Source organism: Schistocerca gregaria, chromosome 6 (genome assembly GCF_023897955.1).
Source record: "Schistocerca gregaria isolate iqSchGreg1 chromosome 6, iqSchGreg1.2, whole genome shotgun sequence".
Classification (NCBI taxonomy): Eukaryota; Metazoa; Arthropoda; class Insecta; order Orthoptera; family Acrididae; genus Schistocerca; species Schistocerca gregaria.
This window is the reverse complement of record NC_064925.1, coordinates 488,920,594-488,948,006: the sequence shown is the minus strand read 5'-3', so window position 1 is coordinate 488,948,006 and position 27,413 is coordinate 488,920,594. Positions and strand designations below refer to the sequence as shown.

At 43.4% G+C, this 27,413-nt stretch overlaps 1 protein-coding gene across 1 annotated transcript in view; it reads right to left on the bottom strand.

The window, feature by feature from the left end:
• Nucleotides 1-27,413, bottom strand: part of LOC126278507 (dipeptidase 1-like) — a 439,923-nt gene that overhangs the window by 103,184 nt on the left and 309,326 nt on the right. The window contains exon 4 of the mRNA XM_049978668.1: nt 21-153. Within this exon, the coding sequence (XP_049834625.1) occupies nt 21-153 (133 nt within the window). The remainder of the gene's footprint in view (nt 1-20; nt 154-27,413) is intronic.

Sequence of the window (27,413 nt, the reverse complement as noted above, 5' to 3'; positions counted from 1 at the left end):
TTGTTAGAATTGGTACTGACCGTTGGCCGTCTTCACGAACTGCAGATCCTTTGAGTACTGCTTGATGAAACGCTTGATGACGTCTATCTGCTCCAGGGTTTTCTCCACGGCGTCCTCGAACTGCGCCTTACAGTCCACGTACGCTACCCAGAACTGCAACACAGCAAACAAACGAGAGTTCTCACTACGTGAAACCAAGCGGAAATTTCAGATTAACAGGGTTCAGTCACAGCAGCGCTAACAGACCCATTTGCCACGGAAATCTTACGTCTACACAGTATAAAACAATAATACGAATTCAGTAGGAAAATGAGAATACAATGCCTTTTTCAACAAAAGGAACGATAGACAAATCTGTTAAAGAACAGAAAAACATTTGGTAAGTTAAGAAAAGCTGTTAAATACTCGCTTAGAACTTAAATTAACTGTTTATATCACGTTTTCAACACAGTATGTTTTCAGAGGCCTGCTGTCAGATTTGTTGGTGGACGGTTCGATCAGTACGAATGTACAGCGGAAATGAATCGTGAGCTTCAATGTGAATCCTTGGAAGGAAGAGGATCCTTTCGCGAACCTGTTTAGTAAGGTTACAGAACCTGTATTTGCGACAGACTGCAGACTATTCTACTCCCTCCGACGCTCAAGTCGCGCAGGGAGTTTAAGAGAAACTAGGTCCCACACACAAACGTACAAGCTGTCGTTTAATCAAGCAGTTTTCCCCCGCTCCATTTGCGAGTGTAACGGGAAAGCGGGTGACTAGCAATGTTACAAGGTATCATACGCCAGATACTGCACAGTGGCTTGCAGAGTACACAGGGTGAACAAAAAATCACACACCCTGGCACCACAATGCGATTCCTTGCATACTAATGGTACAAAAATGTCCTTAGTGAACTTCGTCCCACAGATAACGATCAGTAGAAAGTGGACATTAAACAAAGGCAATTTGGAACACTACAATCACTCTTACAAGTAACTTCATTCAATACTACCACGGGCGATCAATAAATAATTCAACGCATTTGTCTCGGCCAGTTGGGTTGAAAAAAATGCGAAATTTGCTGTGGGACAGTGGGATAATCCCTCTTCAGCTCCGACAGTGTCACCTGTCAGACATCTGCATTTACATATACACGATGCCCGAAAATTCATGGAGCCTGACGCCAACTTGCGATTCCTTGGACGCTAACAATTCAAAAATGTGTAACATCTACATACATACTTCGCAATCCACCATACGGTGGGTGGCGGAGGGTACCTCGTATGATAACTAGCATCTTCTCTCCCTGTTACACTCCCGAACAGAACGAGGGAAAAATAACTGCCTATATGCCTCTGTACGAGCTCTAATCTCTCTTATCTTATGTTTGTGGTCTTTCCGCGAAATATGAGTTGGCGGAAGTAAAATTGTACTGCAACCCGCCTCAAATGCTAGTTCTCTAAATTTCCTCAGTAGCGATTCACGAAAAGAACGCCTCCTTTCCTCCAGAGACTCCCACCCGAGTTCCTGAAGCATATCCGTAACACTCGCGTGATGATCAAACCTACCAGTAAAAAATCTAGCAGCCCGCTTCTGAATTGCTTCTATGTCCTCCCTCAATCCGACCTGATAGGGATCGGAAACGCTCGAGCAGTACTGAAGAATGGGTCGTATTAGTGTTTTATAAGCGGTCTCCTTTACAGATGAACCACATCTTCCCAAAATTCTACCAATGAACCGAAGACGACTATCCGCCTTCCCTACAACTGTCATTACATGCTTGTCCCACTTCATATCGCTCTGCAATGTTACGCCCAAATGTTTAATCGACATGACTGTGTCAAGCGCTACACTACTGATGGAGTATTCAAACATTATGGGATTCTTTTTCCTATTAATCTGCATTAATTTACATTTACCTATATTTAGAGTTAGCTGCCATTCTTTACACCAATCGCAAATCCTGTCCAAGTCATCTTGTATCCTAAAGTCACTCAACGAAGACACCTTCCCGTACGCCACAGCAGCATCAGCAAACAGCCGCACATTGCTATCCACTCTATCCAAAAGATCATTTATGTAGATAGGAGACAACAGCGGACCTACAATACTTCCCTGGGTCACTCCAGATGATACCCTCACCTCCGATGAACACTCACCATCGAGGACAACGTACTGGATTCTATTACTTAAGAAGTCTTCGAGCCACTCACATACTTGGGAATCAATCCCATATGCTCGTTCCTTAGTTATGAGTATGCAGTGGGGCACCAAGTAAAACGCTTTCTGGAAGTCAAGGAATATGGCAGCCGTCTGATACCCTTCATCCATGGTTCGCAAGATGATATGTGAAAAAAGGGCGAGTTGCGCTTCGCAGGAGCGATGCTTTCTACAGCCGTGCTGATGCATGGACAGCAACTTCTCTGTCTCAAAGAAATTCATTATATTCGAACTGAGAATATGTTCGAGAACCCTGCAATAAACCGATGTTAAGGATATTGGTCTGTAATTTTAAGGAGTACCACGCATGTTTCCTTAATATATGGACGTCAAAGAAAGGCAATTTGACAACATTGTAATCACATGTACGTCAAGTACCTTATTACTGTTGCTCTGTGCTGTTTAGTTTGTGTAGTGGATAGAGTTCAGCATTAGAGTACTGGCGTACAAGAGTTATATTCCAGGCCTAGGTGTACTTTTTTCTATTTTCTGATTTTCTTCTGCCTAATAAAACTGTGCTGGTGTACACAAAAATGGTTCAAATGGCTCTGAGCACTATGGGACTTAACATCTGTGGTCATCAGTCCCCTAGAACTTAGAACTACTTAAACCTAAGTAACCTAAGGACATCACACACACATCATGCCCGAGGCAGGGTTCGAACCTGCGACCGTAGCAGTCGCGCGGTTCCGGACTGAGCGCCTAGAAGCGCTAGACCACCGCGGCCGGCTGCTGGTGTACACTGTTTCTTAAAAGATACATACAGGAGTAGGCGCAGGGGTTGGACATAAATATGGAAATACCAAAAACATATAGCCATGTCTAATACTCTGAAACTCTTTGGCATTCACAACAGCTTCCAGTCGTCTAGGTATGCATAAAAACAGCTCATGTATGCTTTTCAGTGCAGTCTTATACCATTCTTCTTGCGAAGCAGCGGCGAGTACAGTTAACAATGATGGAAGTGCGTAGCGATTATCCACCCTTCTCTCAAAAGTAGACCATAAAGGCTTGGTAATACCGAGATCTAGTGACTATAGTGTCCAGGAAAGACGCGAGAATGCGTCCTAGTCCTCATACAACCAACCCTAACGACACGAGCTGTGCGAACAGCGGTTCTTTCGTCTTGGAATACAGCGTCACGACTGGGGAACTAACATTGTACGATGGTATGGAAACGATCGGCCAAAATGGGCACATAATCCTTGTCAGTAATGCGTCCGCACGGAGTAACAGTGGAATAGCACAATATGGCTGCGCAAATAATCATCGAACCCCCTGCATGTTTCTCTCGTAAGTTGGAAACGGTGCGAAGCAAGACTCATCTGACCAAATTACTTTCTTCAGTTGTAGGTTTCATAGTTTTGGCACTCAGTTTTTCTGTTGTTGGCATTTACATCACAGATGTGTGGTTTTGAATTCCGGTTCCGCCCTGCAGTTCCCAGCTTATGAGTATCTCTTCGCGTTCTTTTGGTGCTGACAGGAAGGCGAGTGCAACATTCAAATAAATGGCTCTGAGCACTATGGGACTTAACTTCTGAGGTCATCAGTCCCCTAGAACGTAGAACTACTTAAACCTAACTAACCTAGGGACATCACACACATCCATGCCCGAGGCAGGATTCAAACCTGCGACCGTAGCGATCGCGATTCCAGACTGTAGCGCCTAGAACCGCTCGGCCACTCCGGCCGGCAGGAAACGATGACCTCAGCAGTTTGGTCCCATAGTACTTACTCCAAATTTCCAATTTTTTCTTGTCGTGCAGAGATGAATTAAAGAGCTATCGGTATCACATTCTGCTCTTCAGATTGAACTACAGTAATTTCTGGAATTTGTATCCAAGACTTATAAACAAATTCAACCGCTGTCTCCGAATTATGATAAGCAGTTACGGATGAATCACAATATTTTGAACTCTGATTACGCCTGCTTCGGAAGCCGAACCGATTAATGTCTTATGAAGAAATTGGTATTTTCTATTCAAATGATGATAACTTGGGCACTGAGGAAATGCAGCTTGCTGTTCTGTCTTCGCAATTCACGTCTAACTAGTGCTGGCCACCTTGCAAATAATATTTCGCAAATCAGAAGAAAAATCGACTTTCTACTTCCTTATGGAGGTGCAGAAGGAACGCGAAAACAACATCTGAGGAATCCTGATAGAGTACGACAGTTTAATGAATGTGTCAAAAATTGTCATTGCAAGGGGACCGTAATGCTACGAAGAGGAAATTCGTAAATGTTTAGGATTTTCACTATCCAAAATCTACACTACTGGTAATTAAAATTGTTACACCACGAAGATGAGGTGCTACAGTTGAGAAATTTAACCTACAGGAAGAAGATGCTGTGATATGCAAGTGATTAGCTTTCCAGAGCATTCACCCAAGGTTGGCGCCGGTGGCGACACCTACAACGTACTAACATGAGGAACATTTCCAACCGATTTCTCATACACAAACATCAGCTGACCGGCGTTGCCTGGTGAAACGTTGTTGTGATGCCTCGTAAGGAGGAGAAATGCGTACCATCACGTTTCCGACTTTCATAAAGGTCGGATTGTAGCCTATCGTGATTGCGTTTTATCGAATCGCGACATTGCTGCTCGCGTTGGTCGACTGTTAGCAGAACATGGAATCGGTGGGTTCAGAAGGGTAATACGGAATGCCGTGCTGGACCCCAACGGTCTCGTATCACTAGCAGTCGAGATTACATGCATCTTATCTGCATAGCTGTAACCGATCGTGCAGCCACGTCTCGATCAACGAGTAAACAGATGGGAACGTTTGCAAGACAACAACCACCTGCACGAACAGTTCGACAACGTTTGCAGCAGCATGGACTATCAGCTCGGAGACCGTGGCTGCGGTTACCCTTGAGGCTGCATCACAGACAGGAGCGCCTGCGATGGTGCACTCAACGACGTACCTGGATGCACGAATGGCAAAATGTCATTTTTTCGGATGAATCCAGGTTCTGTTTACAGCATCATGATGACGCCTCCGTGTTTGGCGACATCGCGGTGAACGCACATTGGAAGCGTGTATTCGTCATCGCCATAATGGCATATCACCCGGCGTGATGGTATGGGGTGCCATTGGTTACACGTCTCGGTCACCTCTTGTTCTCATTGACGGCACTTTGGACAGTGGACGTTACATTTCAGACGTGTTACGACCCGTGGCTCTACCCTTCATTCGATCCCTACATATCAGTAGCATAATGCACGGCCGTATGTTGCAGGTTCTGGATACAGGAAATGTTCGACTGCTGCCCTGGCCAGCATATTCTCCAGATCTGTCACCAACTGAAAATGTCTGTTCAATGGTGGCCGAGCAACTGGCTCGTCACAATACGCCTGTCACTACTCTTGATGAACTGTGGTATCGTGTTGAAGCTGCATGGGCAGCTGTACATGTACGCGCCATCCAAGCTCTGTTTGACTCAATGCCCAGGCGTATTAAGGCCGTTATTACGGCCAGAGTTGGTTGTTCTGGGTACTGATTTCTTAGGTTCTATGCACCCAGATTGAATGAAAATGCAATCACGTGACAGTTCTAGTCTAATATATTTGTCCAATGAATACTCATTTATTATCTGCATTTCTTTTTGGTGTCGCAATTTTAATGGCTAGTAGTGTACTATTACCTAATATAGAAAGGCGTAGATGATTGTACCGTCAGAATAGACTACTGTGGGCGATTTGGTGCACCCAGTACTTGGTCTTTGCCTCCTCTACTTTTCAGTGATGATAAATCGCGATGTTCAGCACGGTGCGAGGTAGTAAGTTTTTTTTTCCGGCAGGCGAGTTGTGCTTAACCACTCTACTGAAGCTGGGGAGAAGTAGGTGGGCTAAGCATTAAGTTTTTTTAATTAAACAAAGGGAATTTGAAGAATAAAGCCACAGCGACAAGAAAATGCCCAACCTCTCTGGGAGATAAATAGAATTCCTTTTAACTGCGAAAAAGCTTACGAGGGTCTTGTCACAATAAAGATAGGCCGAGAATGTGAATGAGGGGACAGAGGTGGAAGACAAAAGACGGTAAGAGCCACCTTTGTTTTCCTCGGCGCGGCGGCGACGGTGTTCCGGCGTAGCAGTAAGCCGATTAGGGCAGGCGGCCCGGCCTCGTGCTCGCCGCATGCAAACGCGGACGTCTCGGCCATCGCCGGGCTACGCTTCGCTACCGTCCCGGCGAGCTCTTGCGTATCGCACTGTGACCGTGTATTCATGGACACTCCAAAGCGACTGCGTACTCACATCCTGTTATTTTGCACGTTACTGCCTTTTTTCATCATAATCATCATCTTCGAGCGGCGGTGCACCTAACCTAACCTAACCTGGTCTGATCTAAAGCAACTGGGAGTGGTCGCGACAAGTACTCTGCGCAGGCAGCCGCGACTGCGCTCCTCTTCACGAGATAGAAAAACGATTTAAGGCCTACCTTCTGCAAAAAGTAAATAAAATATCAGGAAATTAGCCATTGGGTTAGATTTTCATACTGTTCTGTGTCAGAAATCTGTCCTTAATATTAATTAGATCGGTTGCCATATTAATTATTTAAAAACCGCTGAAATATTGCCGTCCGGGAAACTATCCCTTGCAATACTAGCGCAAGTCGACCTCTCATCCGCATTCGACACTGTAAATCACAAACTGCTGCTCACTAAAATATACGCTATGACAAATGATTTTGGGCTGTTACAAATTATATCAACTCTTCTCAGCAACAGACGGTTCATTGTAAACCTAGGAGGGAAGCGAAGCCGATGGCGTATCCAGAAAAATGGACTACCCCAAGGAAGTGTCCTCGCACCCATTCTTTTCAACATACACTCCTGGAAATGGAAAAAAAGAACACATTGACACCGGTGTGTCAGACCCACCATACTTGCTCCGGACACTGCGAGAGGGCTGTACAAGCAATGATCACACGCACGGCACAGCGGACACACCAGGAACCGCGGTGTTGGCCGTCGAATGGCGCTAGCTGCGCAGCATTTGTGCACCGCCGCCGTCAGTGTCAGCCAGTTTGCCGTCGCATACGGAGCTCCATTGCAGTCTTTAACACTGGTAGCATGCCGCGACAGCGTGGACGTGAACCGTATGTGCAGTTGACGGACTTTGAGCGAGGGCGTATAGTGGGCATGCGGGAGGCCGGGTGGACGTACCGCCGAATTGCTCAACACGTGGGGCGTGAGGTCTCCACAGTACATCGATGTTGTCGCCAGTGGTCGGCGGAAGGTGCACGTGCCCGTCGACCTGGGACCGGACCGCAGCGACGCACGGATGCACGCCAAGACCGTAGGATCCTACGCAGTGCCGTAGGGGACCGCACCGCCACTTCGCAGCAAATTAGGGACACTGTTGCTCCTGGGGTATCGGCGAGGACCATTCGCAACCGTCTCCATGAAGCTGGGCTACGGTCCCGCACACCGTTAGGCAGTCTTCCGCTCACGCCCCAACATCGTGCAGCCCGCCTCCAGTGGTGTCGCGACAGGCGTGAATGGAGGGACGAATGGCGACGTGTCGTCTTCAGCGATGAGAGTCGCTTCTGCCTTGGTGCCAATGATGGTCGTATGCGTGTTTGGCGCTGTGCAGGTGAGCGCCACAATCAGGACTGCATACGACCGAGGCACACAGGGCCAACACCCGGCATCATGGTGTGGGGAGCGATCTCCTACACTGGCCGTACACCTCTGGTGATCGTCGAGGGAACACTGAATAGTGCACGGTACATCCAAACCGTCATCGAACCCATCGTTCTACCATTCCTAGACCGGCAAGGGAACTTGCTGTTCCAACAGGACAATGCACGTCCGCATGTATCTCGTGCCACCCGACGTGCTCTAGAAGGTGTAAGTCAACTACGCTGGCCAGCCACATCTCCGGATCTGTCCCCCATTGAGCATATTTGGGACTGGATGAAGCGTCGTCTCACGCGGTCTGCGCGTCCAGCACGAACGCTGGTCCAACTGAGGCGCCAGGTGGAAATGGCATGGCAAGCCGTTCCACAGGACTACATCCAGCATCTCTGCGATCGTCTCCATGGGAGAATAGCAGCCTGCATTGCTGCGAAAGGTGGATATACACTGTACTAGTGCCGACATTGTGCATGCTCTGTTGCCTGTGTCTATGTGCCTGTGGTTCTGTCAGTGTGATCATGTGATGTATCTGACCCCAGGAATGTGTCAATAAAGTTTCCCCTTCCTGGGACAATGAATTCACGGTGTTCTTATTTCAATTTCCAGGAGTGTATATGTGAATGATCAACCAGTTGCACCAGGGACTAGGAGCTTTGCTTACGCGGACCATCTTGCAATAGCCGTGGAGGGTCGGAACTTTAACGACATAGAAATTAGCCTTACGAATGCCCTCAACGGTCTAACGCCATACTACGAAGCCAACTGCCTACGCCCGAACGCAGCAGAAACATTATCCTGCCTATTCCATCTTCGAAACCGAGACGCCAAACATACCCTAAACATCACGTGGAACAACCAACGGATCGCGTTCAGCACCACTCCTTGTTATTTAGGCGTCACCCTTGATCGCACACTTACTTACAGACATCATGTAGACAAGGTCAGGGGCAAACTATCAACAAGAAACAACCTCCTGAGTAAGCTCACCTCCACAAAATGGCGTGCCGACCCACATACTTTACGTACGTCGGCACTTGCACTCTGCTACTCTGTCGCTGAATACGCTGCCTCAGTTTGGGAAAGATCAGCGCATGCGAAACGAGTGGATCCTCTGCTGAACGATGCCTGTCGCGTAATCACGGGATGCCTAAGAGCCACCCCGGTTAGCCAACTTTATTTGCTTAGTGGCGTAACTCCACCCAACATCAGACGAGCTGTAGCAAGCGAAGCAGAGCACCTCGAGCAGCTGCGCGACCGCGCCATCCTCTCTTCGGACAAAACCCTCCGCACACAAGTCTAAAATCAAGACGGAGTTTCTTCACCTCAGTTCAACCGCCCGAAACCTCAAAACAAAAGGCCAGATTGTCAAAATGGCAAGAAACACTGCCTACGGGAGACCAGGCACTTCTAATCTCACTCAGCGAACAATTGGCCTCTGGATGAAATGGCCATTATGGAGAACCCGCAACCGCCTACGAACTGGGGTGGGCTGATGCAACGTAAACATGTGTGAATGGGGATACCGAGACGAGATGGACACGTGCCAGTGCGGACAGACTCAAACAATGGACCACCACCTGGAATGGAGCAACATGGGGGAAGGGTGCAGGAAAGGAGATCTGGCAAACGCTACGGCAGTGGCAGTTAAATGCGCTGAATTTTGGCGGGACGTGGCACGAGATATATATATATATATATATACTATGTTTGCGTTTATATTGTAATGTGACTCCCCATTTTGGGTTTGTTTTATTTATACATATGTGTATTGTATTTGTATTTGTGTGTATATGTAATATGTGGGTTGTCTATGGCTTGGACACGATTAAATAAATAAAAATACTAGCACATTTTCAGTAACGTGTGTTACCAAGTTGGGAGCGGTGCTGGTGGTACTGCATACCCATCTTAACAACATACTTTTTAAAGAGGTACTGATGTGTAAGTAGAGTCCAGAACCTCGAAGTCTCTTTTATCACACTCTTAGCAATACCGGATGATCGAAGTGTCAGTATAAAATTGAAAACTGAATAAATCACGGAATAATGTAGATAGTGAGGTACAAATTGACACACATGCTTGGAATGACATGGGGTTTATTAGAACAAAAAAAGTACAAACTTTCAAAAAATGTCCGACAGATGGTGCTTCATCTGATCAGAATAGCAATAATAAGCGTAACGAAGTAAGACAAAGCAAAGATGATGATCTTTACCGGAAATGCTCAATATGTCCACCATCCTTCGTCGACAATAGCTGTAGTCGAGGAATAATGTTGTGGACAGCACTGTAAATCATGTCCGGAGTTACGGTGAGGCATTGGCGTCGGATGTTGTCTTTCAGCATCCCTAGAGATGTCGGTCCATCACGATACACTTGCGGCTTCAGGTAACCCCAAAGCCAATAATCGCACGGACTGAGGTCTGGGGACCTGGGAGGCCAAACACGACGAAGGTGGCGGCTGAGCACACGATCATCACCAAACGACGTTCGTAAGAGATCTTTCACGCGTCTAGCAACATGGTGTGGAGCGCCATCCTGCATAAACATCGTACGTTCCAGCAGGTGTTTATCAGCCATGCTGGGGATGATGCGGTTCTGTAACATATCGGCGTACCTCTCACCCGTCACGGTAGCAGTTTTGCTGTCCAGCGCCATCTGTCGGACATTTTGTGAACTTTGCTTTTTTTTTGCTATAATAAAACTCCATGTCATTCCAAGCATGTGTGTCAATTTTTACCTCTCTATCCACATTATTCCGTGACTTTTTGATCACGCTGTACTAACGCAGGGGAGGGGGAGTGGTAACTTATGACTACTACAAATGTTTTTTAAAAAATACATATTTCGTTAATTGTTGAGTTTTACTCACAATATACTTTTTTTAAAGAGATACTGATACGGAAGTAGAGTCTTAAACTTGAAAATGTAGAATACTGGTATGACAGTTACTGTGGAAAGTCACATCTATTATTAAGGCTTAAATTTTTTGGTTAAGTTTAACCGAAAAATATAAAACATTTATGGAACCTGATGAAAATTCATCAAAAATAATAAATTTCAAAAATTAAAAATATAAAATACCTGACAGTATTTTCAAAAGGTGTGCATAAAGTAGCACCCCTCCCTCCCATTCCTCGTAGTATTGCGAGGGTTAAACTTAGCGTAACTCCAAAAACAATGAACTCACTGAAGTATGCCTTTTTCATCTGCGAAAGATCTCTCTTGGCAACCGGTCACTGCAAAGTTTCTTATCTTATTGCGTTCACTTGCTAGAAACTTCGATTTTTTTCCCAATGTCATCAATATTCAACACGTAGCAAGTATGAAGTTTAAAATTTCTATCTCCCATAATAATCACGTTATGAATTTAAGTATGACATCAAAATACATAACGATGGCCTAAGCACGGAAGACATACGAGGGCTATTCGGAAAGTAAGGTCCGATCGGTCGCGAATTGAAAACCACAGTGAAAATCTGACGAAATATTGCATACATGTGTTTGACAGTGCCTCTGGTGTGCCCGTCGATCGAGTGACGTCACTCTTTCCAGTTCTGGGCGCATAGTGATCATGAAAAGATGCCTACAAAATAATGCCCTCCCGCCACGTATGTGTGCCTGGTGACAGATTTCGCCTGATTTCATGCCGTCAGAGTAACATAACTGTCATGCAATTCGCTCTTCATGACAGTTCTTGGCCGCATCCTGCAGGGGGCAATTAAGATGCTAAATACAGCTGACGGATGCGTGTTTGTTGCTGTTACAAGTAGTTTATCTTCCAGCGAAACCGAAGTAGATAGTTCCTATAATGTAGTATGGGTAGAGGTCATTCTTGCCGATCGGAGTAAATTAATAACTGGATTCTTTTACAGCCCTCCCAACTCTGATGATACAGTTGCTGAAAGGTTCAAAGAAAACTTGGACCTATTTTCAAACACGTACCCGACTCTTACAATTACAGGTGGTGGACACTTTAGTTTACCCTCGATATTTTGGCGAAAACACATGTTTAAATCCGGAGGTACGCATAAAACGTCATCGGAAATTGTGCTAAACGCATTCTCTCATAATTATTTAGAGCAACTAGTTCATGAGCCCACTCGAAGGGTAAACGGTTGTGAAAACACACTCGACCACTTGGCAACAAATAATCCTGAAATAATAACGAGCATCAAAACGGATACAGGGATTAGTGGACGCACGGTTGTCGCAACGACACTGAGTGCCGTGGCTCTCAAATCCACTAAAAATAACGAAAAATATATTTATTCAAAAAAGCAGGTACAAATTCGCTTGACGTCTCCCTGAGAGACGATCCCCACCCTTTCCAAATTAACAATGTAAGTGTATACAGATGTGGCTTGAATTCTAGGAAATAATATAGACAGCAATTGAGAGATTTATACCGAATAAATTAACGACGGAGTTGATCCCCCAAGGCAAAGAAAACTGGTTAGAACATTGTTGCAGAAACAACGGAGGAAAGCATGGCAACTTTAAAAGAACGAAAAAACCCGAAGACTGGAGGTCTTTTACAGAAGCTCGGGCCGGCCACTGTGGCCGAGCGTTTCTAGGCGCTTCAGTCCGGAACCGCGCTGCTGCTGCTACGGTCGCAGGTTCGAATCCTGCCTCGGGCATGGATGTGTGTGATGTCCTTAGGTTAGTTAGGTTTAAGTAGTTCTAAGTCTAGGGGACTGATGACCTCAGATGTTAAGTCCCACAGTCCTTAGAGCCATTTGAACCATTTGAACAGAAGCTCAAATTTAGAGCGGATGGTTATTATAGTTTCAACCACAAAACTTTGTCTAGAAACCTGGCAGAAATTCCAAAGAGATTCTGGTCCTGTGTACAGCAAGCTAGCGGCAAGACACAAACAATGCAATGGAAATAGTATCTATGACAGTGCTGCTAAAGTATAGTTAAAAACACAGCCTTCCCAAATTTCTTTACCATAGAAGACGAAGTAAATAATCTATAACTGAATCACTTAATAATAAGGTTCATTTCAGAGTATACTGATACAATAGCTCCACACATGATATTATACAACCCACTCGTTCGACGGAAGATCCGTACCCGAAGACTGGAGAGTTGAACAGGTCACACCAATATTCAAGAAACGCAATAGGTGCAATTCACTAAATTACAGTCCAACATCATTAACATCGACAAGCACCAGGATGTTGGAACATTCGAATATTATGAATTACCTCGAAGAGAATTGTCTATTGAAAGACAGTCAACATGGATTTAGAAAACATTGTGCCTCACAAGCTTGTAATCAAATTGCGTGGTTAAGGAATATCTCCTCAGTTATGCGACTGGATTTTTCATTTCCGGTCAGAGAAATCATAGATGGACAGTCACGGAGTAAAACGGAAGTGATTTCTTACGTTCTCCAAGGTAGTACAGGCCCTCTGTTGTTCCACAATCTGAGCATGCGACTTTGGTTGTTTGAAGACGATGCTGTGGTTTGTCGTCCAGTAAAGTCATGAGAAGATCAAAACCGATTGCAAAACGATTTAGATAAGGTCATTCAAATGAGTGCTAGAAAGAGGCCGTGAAACTTCGGTTACACGATAAATCACGCAAATCTAAATACTACTAAATACCTAGGATTTACAATTACGAACAACTGAAACTGAAAAGAAAACACACATAAAATGTGGGAAAGCCGAACAAAAGAATGCACTTTACTGACAGAACACTTAGAAGACGCAACAGACATACTTGAGTCTGTCCGCTTTTGGAGAACTGCTGCGCGGTCTGGGATCCTTACCAGATAGGGCTAACGGCGTAGATAGAGAAAGTTCAGAGAAGAGCTGCACGTTTTGTATTATCGAACAATAGGAGACAGAGTGTCACAGACTTAATACAGGATTTGGGGCGGAAATCGTTAAAACAAAGGCGTTTCTCGCTCGGCTGGATCTTCTCATGAAATTTCAATTACCAACTTTCTCCTCCGAATGCGGAAATATTTTACTGACGCCGACCTACACAGGGGCAACCGATCGTCATAATAAAATAGGGGAAATCAGAGCTCGCATAGGAAAGATACAGGTGTTCGTGGTTTCTGCATTCTGTTATAGCCATCCAAAAGTAGATTTAGTTAATAGGAGACGAAGAGTTCGCACAGGACTGAGTAGCATGGAGAGCTGTATCAAATTATTCTTTGGACTGAAGACAACAACAACATATGGTCTAGATTACAGACGAAAAGGATAAGTGCGAACATCCGGTTTCCAGTCTTATTTTACCAAGTAGCGCATCCAGATGTAACACGTCGTGGTCTCCTGACCTTCATTGCCTACATATTACGCTCTCAAAATCAAATTCGGCACATCAAGAAGCTTCATTAGAACCAAAACTCGATAAGATAAAGACAATGTTGTATGAATTCATGTAAACGATATGCAAATAACTAATAAATCGCAAATGCGCACCGTGATTGAAATACACGAGGCTGGCGTACACGTACACACACACACACACACACACACACACACACACACACACACACACACACACACACACACACACGACGCTCACAGGGGCTTTTAGTTCAGGAAACGCAAACCACACGCCGGGGGGGGGGGGGGGGGGGGGGCTTTCTATGTCGGCCAGTGACCGACCATAGGGCAAACAGCTTTTGCCTGAGTGAAAGGAAGAACGACCCTGTGTTCGGCTTAAAAGAAAATTCCACTACATTGTGTGGGAGCGCCCAGCCTACGCATTCTTTACAAAACATAGCACGCAGTTTCAGAGATTTTCACAGGGAGACAGTAAACGCCAAACGCCGATGCTACAGATTTCTAGATTGGTCGCCTTAAACGAAACGTAATTCTCCCGTTTTAGAAGAGCAATGCTGATTGGCAGACGGTATTCCTGACGCCTTAAGCTGAAGGAGTAACGGAAGAGACCGAAAGATATACCCCTTCACGTCTGACGTCGAGAGGGGCCGTTCCGTTGTCGCTCTTGGAGCGAGAACACGTAAAGAGAGCGTGCGCGCTCGTACGTGTACTCAAAGAGCGAGGAACAAGTATCTCCTCAGTACTTCACTGGGAGAGCACCTCTGTCGAGAGCGAATCAGAGTGTGACGCTATATTGAGTCCTTGCGATTAAGCGTTGTTCACTGTGTTGGCCGCCAAACTTATTGTGCGGTGTGAACGGACAGCGTTCTAGTTAAACGCCTGCGAGCAAATTTTTGAGTGGCATTGCGGTGGATTGGTTATCTGACCCGGGTACCACGCCAATAGTTAGACTAGGGGCGAATAGGAGTCCCTGACTTCATCAAGGCGTGGGGAGAGTTTGATTGGCGAAGGTCAATCCAGATAGAACGAGAGTGATCTTATTTTTCAGCAGCGAGCAGCGCAGACAGCAGTCATCGCAGCTTACGGTATTGTGCGCTACGGCTCTTGCGAGCCCCATATTTCCTCCACAACAGTACACCTCACTGCATTTCACACGCGACAGCTTTGACCATACCTAGCAACATTCTAAAGGATAATTATTGAAGTTGAGTAGGCGCGGCTCTCAGCAATTCTGCCAAGTCAATAACAATCTTAAACTTTGTATAGAAATTTCATTAGCCAATCCCATCCTTGAGAGGTAACTTCACATTCCGAAAAAACCCAGAAATAACCTGTTCAGTTCATAGCCAAAAGTGCCATTGTGATTTCTCAGAATTTTTGCAAAATAAACAATTTTCGTTAGTTTCATGTTTTTATTACACTAACTAGCACTAATCCAGTACCCAAGTATCCCACCAGTTACGTAAGAAATTTTGTGAATTTTTGTGTCATTTCCTTTCAGCGGTCGACATCAGAAGTTATTTATTGCTAAAAGTTTTTCAGTCATATCTCTTTAGAACGTTAGGAGCGTCTGTCTAACTTCTGTAGTAGTGTGGGGGTGGAAATTGCATCTTGCAGGAGCCACAGGGTAAAGGGTAGATCTCAGATTAATCCATTGCGCAGAACGACAGAATAGCATCCACACGCTCACACAGATAATAAGTCAATATCAACCAGAGACTGGATTTTCAATAAATTATGGAAATTTCGCAAGCTGACTTTATGTAAAGTACATGCAAGATACTCTGAACACACATAAAAGCACGATATCTTCAAACAGAAGAATTGTTTATTATTCATTTTAAGAAAATAAAAATTAGTAGGCTATACTCATACTGAAATAGAGGAAAATTATGGTCACTGAACACCAGTTTCTCTGCATTAAGAAGTTAAAGGTGATTTCGGTTGCTTTCGTAAGTAAGGCTAGTTTCGTTTAAAACTCTTTCGCTATATACACTGCTGCGAAGCTCTGAAAGATAAATTATCATAAACCTTTTTCAAATTCTGATACTATGTCGCATTAGGTAACCATCTAATCTAATGACAGCTGCGATCATTTTAAACTGTCTTCAAATAACAGTCAGTTTCGTTTGCAATCGCGTTTATTTCTGGGCAATCACAATATCATTACTTTCATTTGCCACCTCGTTAAAATCAACCATCCTTGCGCAAGACTGGAAACCGATGAACATAAATTCACGATTACAGACAGCATTCAGAACGATTGCGAATTACAACAAACGTCGACTATTGTGAAACCATTCTCTTTACACGCAGACCGAAGCTATTGCGTAAACATCAACACTGTAGAGAGGTTCGATCAATTTAAATAAAAGCACCCCCCAGTACCTTTCCGAGAGAAAGCTAGATACCTCTGTGTCTGGCTGGACGGGATCTTACATGGGGGAGGGGGCAACCACAAAGAATACGTTGCCAACAAAGCGCACTCGAGGCTCAAACAACTCTACCCATACTCAACAGGGAAAGCACACTAAATATGAGTGTGTCAAGGTCCATAAACATGACGCTGATCAAACCTCTGATGACGTACGCAGCTCCCGTCTCGGGATATATAAGTCCTACCCGTCTGCGCTGCCAGCAGATAATAATACAGAACAAAGTGCTACGCATCATTAGCAACGCTCCACGCCACAGTCGCACCGTGGGTCTTCACAATAAATTTTTTTTTGTGTCATCTGTCTACTGACTGGTTTGATGCGGCCCGCCACGAATTCCTTTCCTGTGCTAACCTCTTCATCTCAGAGTAGCACTTGCAACCTACGTCCTCAATTATTTGCTTGACGTATTCCAATATCTCTCTTCCTCTACAGTTTTTGCCCTCTACAGTTCCCTCTAGTACCAAGGAAGTCATTCCCTCATGTCTTAGCAGACGTCCTATCATCCTGTCCCTTCTCCTTATCAGTGTTTTCCACATATTCCTTTCCTCTCCGATTCTGCGTAGAACCTCCTCATTCCTTACCTTATCAGTCCACCTAATTTTCAACATTCGTCTATAGCACCACATCTCAAATGCTTCGATTCTCTTCTGTTCCGGTTTTCCCACAGTCCATGTTTCACTACCATACAATGCTGTACTCCAGACGTACATCCTCAGAAATTTCTTCCTCAAATTAACGCTGGTATTTGATATTAGTAGACTTCTCTTGGCCAGAAATGCCTTTTTTGCCATAGCGAGTCTGCTTTTGATGTCCTCCTTGCTCCGTCCGTCATTGATTATTTTGCTGCCTAGGTAGCAGAATTCCTTAACTTCATTGACTTCGTGACCATCAATCCTGATGTTAAGTTTCTCGCTGTTCTCATTTCTACTTCTCATTACCTTCGTCTTTCTCCGATTTACTCTCAAACCATACCGTGTACTCATTAGACTGTTCATTCCGTTCAGCAGATCATTTAATTCTTCTTCACTTTCACTCAGGATAGCAATGTCATCGGCGAATCGTATCATTGATATCCTTTCACCTCGTATTTTAATTCCACTCCTGAACCTTTCTTTTATTTCCATCATTGCTTCCTCGATGTACAGATTGAACAGTAGGGGCGAAAGGCTATAGCCTTGTCTTACTCCCTTCTTAATACAAGCACTTCGTTCTTGATCGTCCACTCTTATTATTCCTTCTTGGTTGTTGTACATATTGTATATGACCCGTCTCTCCCTATAGCTTACCCCTACTTTTTTCAGAATCTCGAACAGCTTGCACCATTTTATATTGTCGAACGCTTTTTCCAGGTCGACAAATCCTATGAACGTGTCTTTGATTTTTCTTTAGCCTTGTTTCCATTATTAGCCGTAACGTCAGAATTGCCTCTCTCGTGCCTTTACTTTTCCTAAAGCCAAACTGATCGTCACCTAGTGCATTCTCAATTTTCTTTTCCATTCTTCTGTATATTATTCTTGTAAGCAGCTTCGATGCATGAGCTGTTAAGCTGATTGTGCGATAATTCTCGCACTTGTCAGCTCTTGCCGTCTTCGGAATTGTGTGGATGATGCTTTTCCGAAAGACAGATGGTATGTCGCCAGACTCATATATTCTGCACACCAACGTGAATAGTCGTTTTGTTGCCACTTCCCCTAATGATTTTAGAAATTCTGATGGAATGTTATCTATCCCTTCTGCCTTATTTGACCGTAAGTCCTCCAAAGCTCTTAAATTCCGATTCTAATACTGGATCCCCTATCTCTTCTAAATCGACTGCTATTTCTTCTTCTATCACATCAGACAAATCTTCACCCTCATAGAGGCTTTCAATGTATTCTTTCCACATGTCTGCTCTCTCCTCTGCATTTAACAGTCGAATTCCCGTTGCACTCTTAATGTTACCACCGTTGCTTTTAATGTCACCAAAGGTTGTTCTGACTTTCCTGTATTCTGAGTCTGTCCTTCTGACAATCATATCTTTTTCGATGACTTCACATTTTTCCTGCAGCCATTTCGTCTTAGCTTCCCTGCACTTTCTATTTCTTTCATTACTCAGCGACTTGTATTTCTGTATTCCTGATTTTCCCGGAACATGTTTGTACTTCCTCCTTTCATTAATCAACTGAAGTATTTCTTCTGTTACCCATGGTTTCTTCGCAGCTACCTTGTTTGTACCTATGTTTTCCTTCCCAACTTCTGTAATGGCCCTTTTTAGAGATGTCCATTTCTCTCCGACTGTACTGCCTACTGCGCTATTCCTTATTGCTGTATCTATAGAGTTAGAGAACTTCAAAAGTATCTCGTCATTCCTTAGAACTTCCGTATCCCACTTCTTTGCATAGTGATTCTTCCTGACTAATGTCTTGAGCTTCAGCCTACTCTTCATCACTACTATATTGTGATCTGAGTCTATATCTGCTCCTGGGTACGCCTTACAATCCAGTATCTGATTTCGGAATCCCTGTCTGACCATGATGTAATCTAATTGAAATCTTCCCGTATCTCCCGGCCCTTTTTAAGTGTATCTCCTCCTCTTGTGTTTCTTGAACATGGTATTAGCTATTACTAGCTGAAACGTGTTACAGAACTCAATTAGTCTTTCTCCTCTTTCATTCCTTGTGCCAAGCCCATATTCTCCTGTAACCTTTTCTTCTACTCCTTCCCCTACAACTGCATTCCAGTCGCCCACGACTATTAGATTTTCGTCCCCCTTTACAAACTGCATTACCCTTTCAATATCCTCATACACTTTCTCTATCTGTTCATCTTCAGCTTGCGACGTCGGTATGTATACCTGTCGGTGTTGGTCTGCTGGTGATTCTGATTAGAACAACCCGGTCACTGAACTGTTCACAGTTACAGACACTCTGCCCTACCTTCCTATTCATAACGAATCCTACACCTGTTATACCATTTTCTGCTGCTGTTGATATTACCCAATACTCATCTGACCAGAAATCCTTGTCTTCCTTCCACTTCACTTCCCTGACCCCTACTATATCTAGATTGAGCCCTTGCATTTCGCTTTTCAGATTTTCTAATTTCCCTACCACGTTCAAGCTTCTGACATTCCACGCCTCGACTCGTAGAACGTTATCCTTTCGTTGATTATTCAGTCTTTTTCTCATGGTAACCTCCCCCTTGGCAGTCTCTTCCCGGAGATCCGAATGGGGGACTATTCCGGAATCTTTTGCCAATGGAGAGATCATCATGACACTTCTTCAACTACAGGCCACATGTCCTGTGGATACCCGTTACGTGTCAATGAATACCGCCTTCAAGCCCTGAAGGATGTACTCAAAAAATTCGACACGCAATTATACAGGAACTCGAGCAACCCTTTCATCTTTACTCTGCTGTACTATGATCACAACTGTATGTGAAAGCATAAGCGACCAAGTGCACTGCTGGCTGGGCCATTGTCACCTATGGCGAGGTGACACGCAACTGACAACGTCGGCCAACCCCTGCACATCAGCAGTATTGACTGGATATGCCATCTGCTATCACAACAGTCTAGAGCAGGGAAGCCGAAAAGCTCACACGCTAACGAAAGAAAGAAATCCGCCAAAACTACCCTATACTGTGAATCCAGTATTTTACTTACTGGACACGAACCTATGATGAACCTACTTTCGAAAGTATGTTGATGTTGGTCAAGAAGTCAACGCCGATACCTAGTTGCAGTCGCCCAGTAACAACGCCTCACAACGTCAAAGGTATCCGTCTACATGATATCCACCACAAACTTACCTAACCCTTGCATGATCTGTCGCAGATAGCATGCAATCCGCTACTGCTCTTACTACCCGACTAGACTGTCACACAGGTTTTTTTCGTTGGCTCTTGCCTAGTCCCTTTTTTGCCATTGCCCTTCAAACCGCTACCCTTCGTTCAACTTAATCTATCTCCAGGTGGGCGCGTATTAATGGTTAATAATAACCAGGCGTACGCAAACATCGCAGTCCCCACACGCTGCGAGGCTGCACTTAGTGAAAACTAACGAATATGCCGAGAGAGCAATAGGCATTTTGAGTTAGCCATCATGCCGGTGTAGGTGTGGAGGGGCTCCACCACTTTAAACACGTTAAAGTAATCCCAAGTCGTGTCGTGAAGTTTGCTAATTGCGGCTGATTGAGTCTCCTTTCCTCTACTTCTTTGAGGCGTTATTGGTAAAATTCCAATAGGGTAGAATCTTCTGTCGAGGTCTTTTAGCTTCAACGGATCCCTAAATAGTTTATCTAGAAAGGTTACCATCAAGTAATTTCGCTTTTAATCTAAGGAACTGAAACGGCTTTCTAACTGACCTTTCAAAGAGGCTGTCATGTGTGCTAAGTCAGGAATTTCTTGTACTGTCTCTTCATTATCTGAATGTTCATTTAATACCACAACACGTGACATCACTTCAGATATGTGGAGGGAGTAGAACTTATTTTGGTTGGGGGTTTAAAAGCTTAACATACTGCATCGTCAAACACAACTGATGAGACGAAAAATTAGAAGCCTATCGTGAACAACCACTTACAGCGACATAGCTCGTTTTTGTTCGAGCAGATGACCTACTACATAAAGGTAGAATTACAGCTCTTGCGGATACCTCGCACCTACTGAAGCTTAACTGAATTTAGATCGTTTTGAATCGCCAACAGTTTCTCTAGAACTGAGTTCGAAGGACTGAAATGCATTACGAGACATCTGCCACTAGCGATCGTTATTGCAGCTTCACGTTGGATCTTCATTGGGCCGGCCCATGCGGCCAAGCGGTTTCAGGCGCTTCAGTCTGGAACCGTCAGGTTCGAATCCTCGGGCATGGATGTGTGTGATGTTCTTATGTTAGTTAGGTTTAAGTAGTTCTAAGTTATATGGGACTGATGACCTCAGATGTTAAGTCCCATAGTACTCAGAGCCATTTGAACCTTTTTTTATCTTTATTGATTTATTTTTGACCCTCTGAACCGAATGGACGTAATATGTAGCAAACTCATACTCAGCTGCTCGAACACCTTTTCATCTTAGAGCATTATCATTAAAGTATTTTATGTATTTTGCCTTGGTCAATAACCCAGAGATCTGTTGCAGTATTAAGCTCCACTGTTTTATTTTCCCCACTGTGGGAATCTAGAAAAGGCTTCGTAGCCGGAACTCCGTGTTCCATCTGGAATTCAGTAAACAACCAATGTGTGAGACTCCAGAAGTTGCCACTGCTATGCAAGCAGTCCCATACATCAGAAGTAATAGAAACAATGAGATCACCCGAAACGTTTTTCATTTTTTCATAAATTCTGTCGTAGGTTTTAGGAACAATTTTATAGGGAAATGTGTGAACGGATTGGCTTTTTATGGCCTGGTAAAGCTTGTTCTATGAGTCTTGTAATTCCGGTCCTTTCTATTACATGTACTGATTCGTTGTTCACACCTTTCTTTCCCAGAAAAAGGGAAACTATTGAGAAATTTTATTTTTTAACCAGACATCTCTTGATGTTGTGGAGAAAAATTTATTTTTCAGCTTAGTAGTCTTCTTTTTTTAAGTCATCAGTTTAGCTTGGTGTGCCCCGCCACAAATTCCTCTCCTGTGCCAAACTTTTTATCTCAGAGAAGCAATTTCGTCCTTCGTTCTCAACTACTTGCTGGATGCCTTCCCTTACAGCTTTTACCCTATACAATGGAAGGAAGAAAGATCAGGTTTAACATCCCGTAGACGTCGAGTTAATTAGAGGAGGAGGACAAGCTCGGATGGTGTTAAGGATGGGGAAGGAAATCAGCCGTGACTTTTTAAAGGAGCCATACCGGTACTCGCATGAAGCGATTTGCGGAAATCACGGAAAACCTAAATTTGGATGGCCAGACGCGGGTTTGTACCGTCGTCCTCCCGATTGCGAGTATAGTGTGCTAACCACTGCGCCACCTCACTCTGTTTTTTAGCCTTTACAGCTCCCTTTGGTACCATGGAGGTCATTCTTTGACCGTCGGAACACATGTCCTGTCATCCTGTAACTTCTTGTCAGTGTTTTACATATATTTCTTTCCTTGCCGATTCTGCGGGGAACCACCTCATTCCTTACCTTTTCAGTCCACCTAATTTTCAACAAACTTGTTTAGCATCACATCTCGAAAGCTTCTTTTCTATTCTGTTTCGGTATTCCCATAGTCTATGTTTCAGCACCATGCTGTGCTCCGAACCTACAGTCTCAGAAATTTCTTCCTAAAATTAAGGCCTACTAGACTTCTCTTGGGCTGGAATGCCCTGCTTTCCGTTGTTAGTCTGCCTTTTATGTTCACCTTTCTCCGTACATTATGGAATTATTTTGCTGTCTAGGAAGAAGACTTCTTAACCTCGTCTATTTCGTGATCCCCAATTCTGATTTTAAGCGTCTCTTTGTTCTCATTTCTGTTACTTCTCATTGATTTTTTCTTTCTTCAGTTTACTCTCAATACATACTCCGTAATCAATAGACTGTTCGTTCCATTCAGCGGATCATGTATTCCTTCTTGAATTTTACTGAGGATAGCAAGGTTATCAGCGATTCTTGTCATTATCATCATTTTCACTTTCATTTTGATCCCACTCGTCAAACTTTTTTATTCTCGTCATTCCGTCTTCTATGTACAGATTGAATAGTAAAGGCAAAGGACTACATCCCTGTCTTACACCATTTTTAATCAGAGCACATCGTCCTTGGTCTTCCAGTCCTACTCTTACCTCTTGGTCCTTGTACATACTGTGTATTACACGTCTTTACCTAAAGATTACTCCAATTTTTTTCAGTTTACTGCATCCTGCACCATTTTACATTGTCTAACGCTTCTTCCAGGTCAACAAATCCTTTTGAAGGTGTTTTGATTTTTCTTTAGCCTTACTTCCGTTATCAACCGCAACGTCAGAATTGCCTCTCTGGTGCTTTTACCTTTCCTAAAGCTAATCTGATCATCTAACATCTATTTTTTCCATTCTTTTGTCTATTATTCTGGTCAGCAACTTGAATGCATGATCTGTTAAGCTGATTGTGCGATAATTCTCGCGCTTGACGGCCCTTGCTATCTTCGGAATTACGTGAATGTTTTACCGAAGGTCTGATATATCACCAGTCTCAAATTCTACACACCAACGTGAATAGTCGTTTTGTTGCCACTTCCTCAAATGATTTTAGAAATTCTGATTGAATGTTATCTATCCCTGCTGTCTTATTTCATTTTCAGTCTTTCAAAGCTCTTTCAGATTATGATTCTAATACTGGATCACCTACCTCTTCTATATCGACTCCTGTTTCTTCTTCTACCACATCATCAGACAAGTATTTCTTCTCAGAGAAGCCTTCAACGTACTATTTCCACCTATCCGCCGTCTCCTTCGCATTTAAACATTTTTGTGCTTCTTAGTTTCGCCCATCAACGGAAGTATTTCTTTTGTTAATCCGTGGTTTCTCCGCAGTTACCTTCCTTATACTTTATACTTTCCTTATACCAACTTCTGTGATTCCTCTTTTTTGAGATGTCCAGCCCTCTTCGACTTCACTGCCTACCGATCTATTCATCACCGCAGTATCTATAACCTCAGACAACAAACTCTCTCTTCATCTCTTAGTACTTCCGTTTCCCACTTCTTTACACACAGATTCTTCCTGACAAGTCCCTTAAACTTCAGCCTTCTCTTCATCATTACTAAATTGTGATCTCAGTCTGTATCTGATCCTGGGTACGCCTTACAATCCAGTGTTTGATTTCAGAGTCCTCTGTCTGACCATGAGGTAAGGTACCTGAAATCTTCCCGTATATCTCGGCCTTTTTCAAGAAGTATACCACCACTTCCTCCTCTTCCTCTAGTGATTATCGGACAGAGTATACGCTGCTACTAGTTGAAATGTATTGCAAGACTCAGTCTTTCTCCCCTCTCATTCTTACTGCCAAGCCAATATTGTCTATTAGCGCTTTCTGCTACTGCCTACTCTACAAATGCATTCCAATCCACTATGACTATTAGGTTTTCATCTGCCTTTACGTACTTAATTACCCGTTCAGTATCCTCGTATGCTTCCTCTATCTTTTCAGCTTCAGCTTGCGACATCGCCATATATACCCGAACTATCATTGTCGGTGTGGGTGTGGGTTTGCTGTCGATTCTGATGAGAACAACTGTGTCACTGAACTGTTCACAGTAACTCAGTCTCTGCCCTACCTTCATATTCATAACGAATCGTACTCCCGTTGTACCGTTTTCTGCTGCTGTTGATATTACCCTATACTCATCTGACCAGAAATCTTTGCATTTCCCTTTTCAGATTTTCTAGCTTCCCTACCGAGTTCAAGCTTCTGAAATTCCACGCCTCGACTCTTAGAACGTTATCCTTTCGTTGGTTATGCAATCTTTTTCTCACGGTCGCCTCACCCTTGGCAGTCCCCTGCCGGAGATCCGAATGGTGGACTAGTCCGGGATCTTTTGCCAATGAGGAGATTATCATGACACTTTTTCAATTGCAGGCCACATGTGCTGTGAATATGTTCAAAAAATGGTTCGAATGGCTCTGAGCACAATGGGACTTAACATCTTAGGTCATCAGTCCCCTAGAACTTAGAACTACTTAGACCTAACTAACCTAAGGACATCACACACATCCATGCCCGAGGCAGGACTCGAACCTATGACCGTAGCGGTCATGCGGTTCCAGACTGAAGCACCTAGAACCGCACGGCCACACCAGCCGGCTGTGAATATGTATTACGTGTATTTAATGTAGATGTTTCCATTGCCTTCTTTATAATTATGCCGTTGTTCACTGATGATGCTTCGCATTATGTTCCAACCCTAAGGGCAAGACAGTGCCCTTAACCTCTTTGGATTCCTCTGCCCTCTTTTGAAAAAGCCGTTGGCAGAGCGAGAGTGACTTCTTATTCCAGAACTCTTCAGTCGCCATTGACGATGATTTTTATTCAAAATTTAAGTAGTGGCAATGTTCGAACCAGGAACCGATGACGTTTCGATTACTATCCAAAGATGCTACCCCTAGACCACGAGTAGACTATTATGACAGTGCAAATAAGAATTTGTATAAAAAGAAACAGCTCCTAACATCCAAAAATAAAAACCTTGAGGCCAGAAAAATATCAAAATCAGTCTGGAGCATAGAGAAAAATTAAAACGGCTCAATTTTTTTCAGATGGGTTTGCAATACTTTCAAACAATCTGAGAGAAGCATTACTCAAAAAATATTCAGAAAAAATAGTGGCTATAATGATCTCAGAACTTGAAGCAAAAACTACAAGTCATGACAAAAATAAAACTGCACCAAAATACCTAGAAACATAAATAGGTAAAATACAGAAAGTTGGTAAATTTAAATATGTAGGAGAAACAATATAGAAAAAAGGACAAGAAAAATTTACAATAGATGTGGGAGTTAACAAATAAAAAGAGTATGTCGTCTGAATGAAAACAACGAGAACTATATTTCTAAAAATATGAAAATAAAACACACTGCCACAATGGTAAGACCTGAATTTTTATACGCATATGAACGCTTAACGATGAACAATACACAGGGCAGAACACAGTAGAAAGATAGTGAGTGTAGTACAAACCAAATACTGTTCTATAATGACACGTAAGGAGAACATATAATAAAATATTCAGACATATCTTTAATGTTCCCCGCCAAGGGACATCGAGATGGATGCAAAGAAGTTTGAGTGATTATCGCAGCGGAACAGTGCAGAAAGCTGCCACGGAGGACCCTGGCGAATGTGGCAGGGGCATAGCCATTGACACAATTGTTTACCAGCCGGTGGCAATGACCCTGGTCAGGAAGTACTAACGCTGCTTAACAACGTATGGATGGGAAAACCGAGCCGTTAAAACCGATACCAATATTTCAGTTCTCAATAATAGGTTTTTTCGATATTTGTTTGGTCTCGGTTATAGCAGGTATTTTTACTTTTGGCTGATAACCAGGTTTAAATCCGGTATTTCAGTCTGCCATAGAAATGCTGCTCAAACTTTGTTTTTAAATAAAATTTAAATTTTTTGGAAGAGTATTTTTGGTCTGGTCTGTGAAAAATCATCTGTATTTAAATGCTTTTAAATAAAGAGAGTCTATATATTTGCCTAAAACAGGTTTCTCATTCGAAATATTTAAATAAAAAGAACGCTACAAATTTCACACAAAAAAGGTAGGGGCAGTAGTAAATTAAAAACTTACCAATTCATTCATAGTCTACAATGAAAATGGAAAAGGGCCGATCTGCTGTCTTTGTCTACATAATACACCTTTATCTATTTGCAGCAATTGGAAATGGACAAATTAATACGAAGTATAGTTTTATCCAACTTCACCCTTTAGCACTGACTATTCGGAATGCCCAAATAGTGGTATGATCCTTGACTGTAATATGGTTTTTGAGAAGTGATTTACAAGATTAGAATCAGTAGGGGATACTGTTGAATGTTTTTGGTACTGAAACCCTCATTTTTTGAGAAAAACAGCGAACAGTGGACAGTCCAACTTGTCTTTTATTTACCTACTTCATTTTATGTTTTGATTCTCTGAATTAAAGAAAAATTTTAGAACTGAAATAAATGATTGTAGCTCGGTCTTAAGTTCCTCTGAGAACTATAATTTTTATTTCTTGATGGTGACTAGTTGCACCGCTTTGACCACTGCCGGTGGAGTTTTGTACATGGGCTATCGCCTATATTTGTCACAATTATGGATGGTTTGAAAGTCAACACAGGTGTCCGAAACTAGTCACCATCAAGAAATAATGAAGTTACTTCTCAATGCAACTTA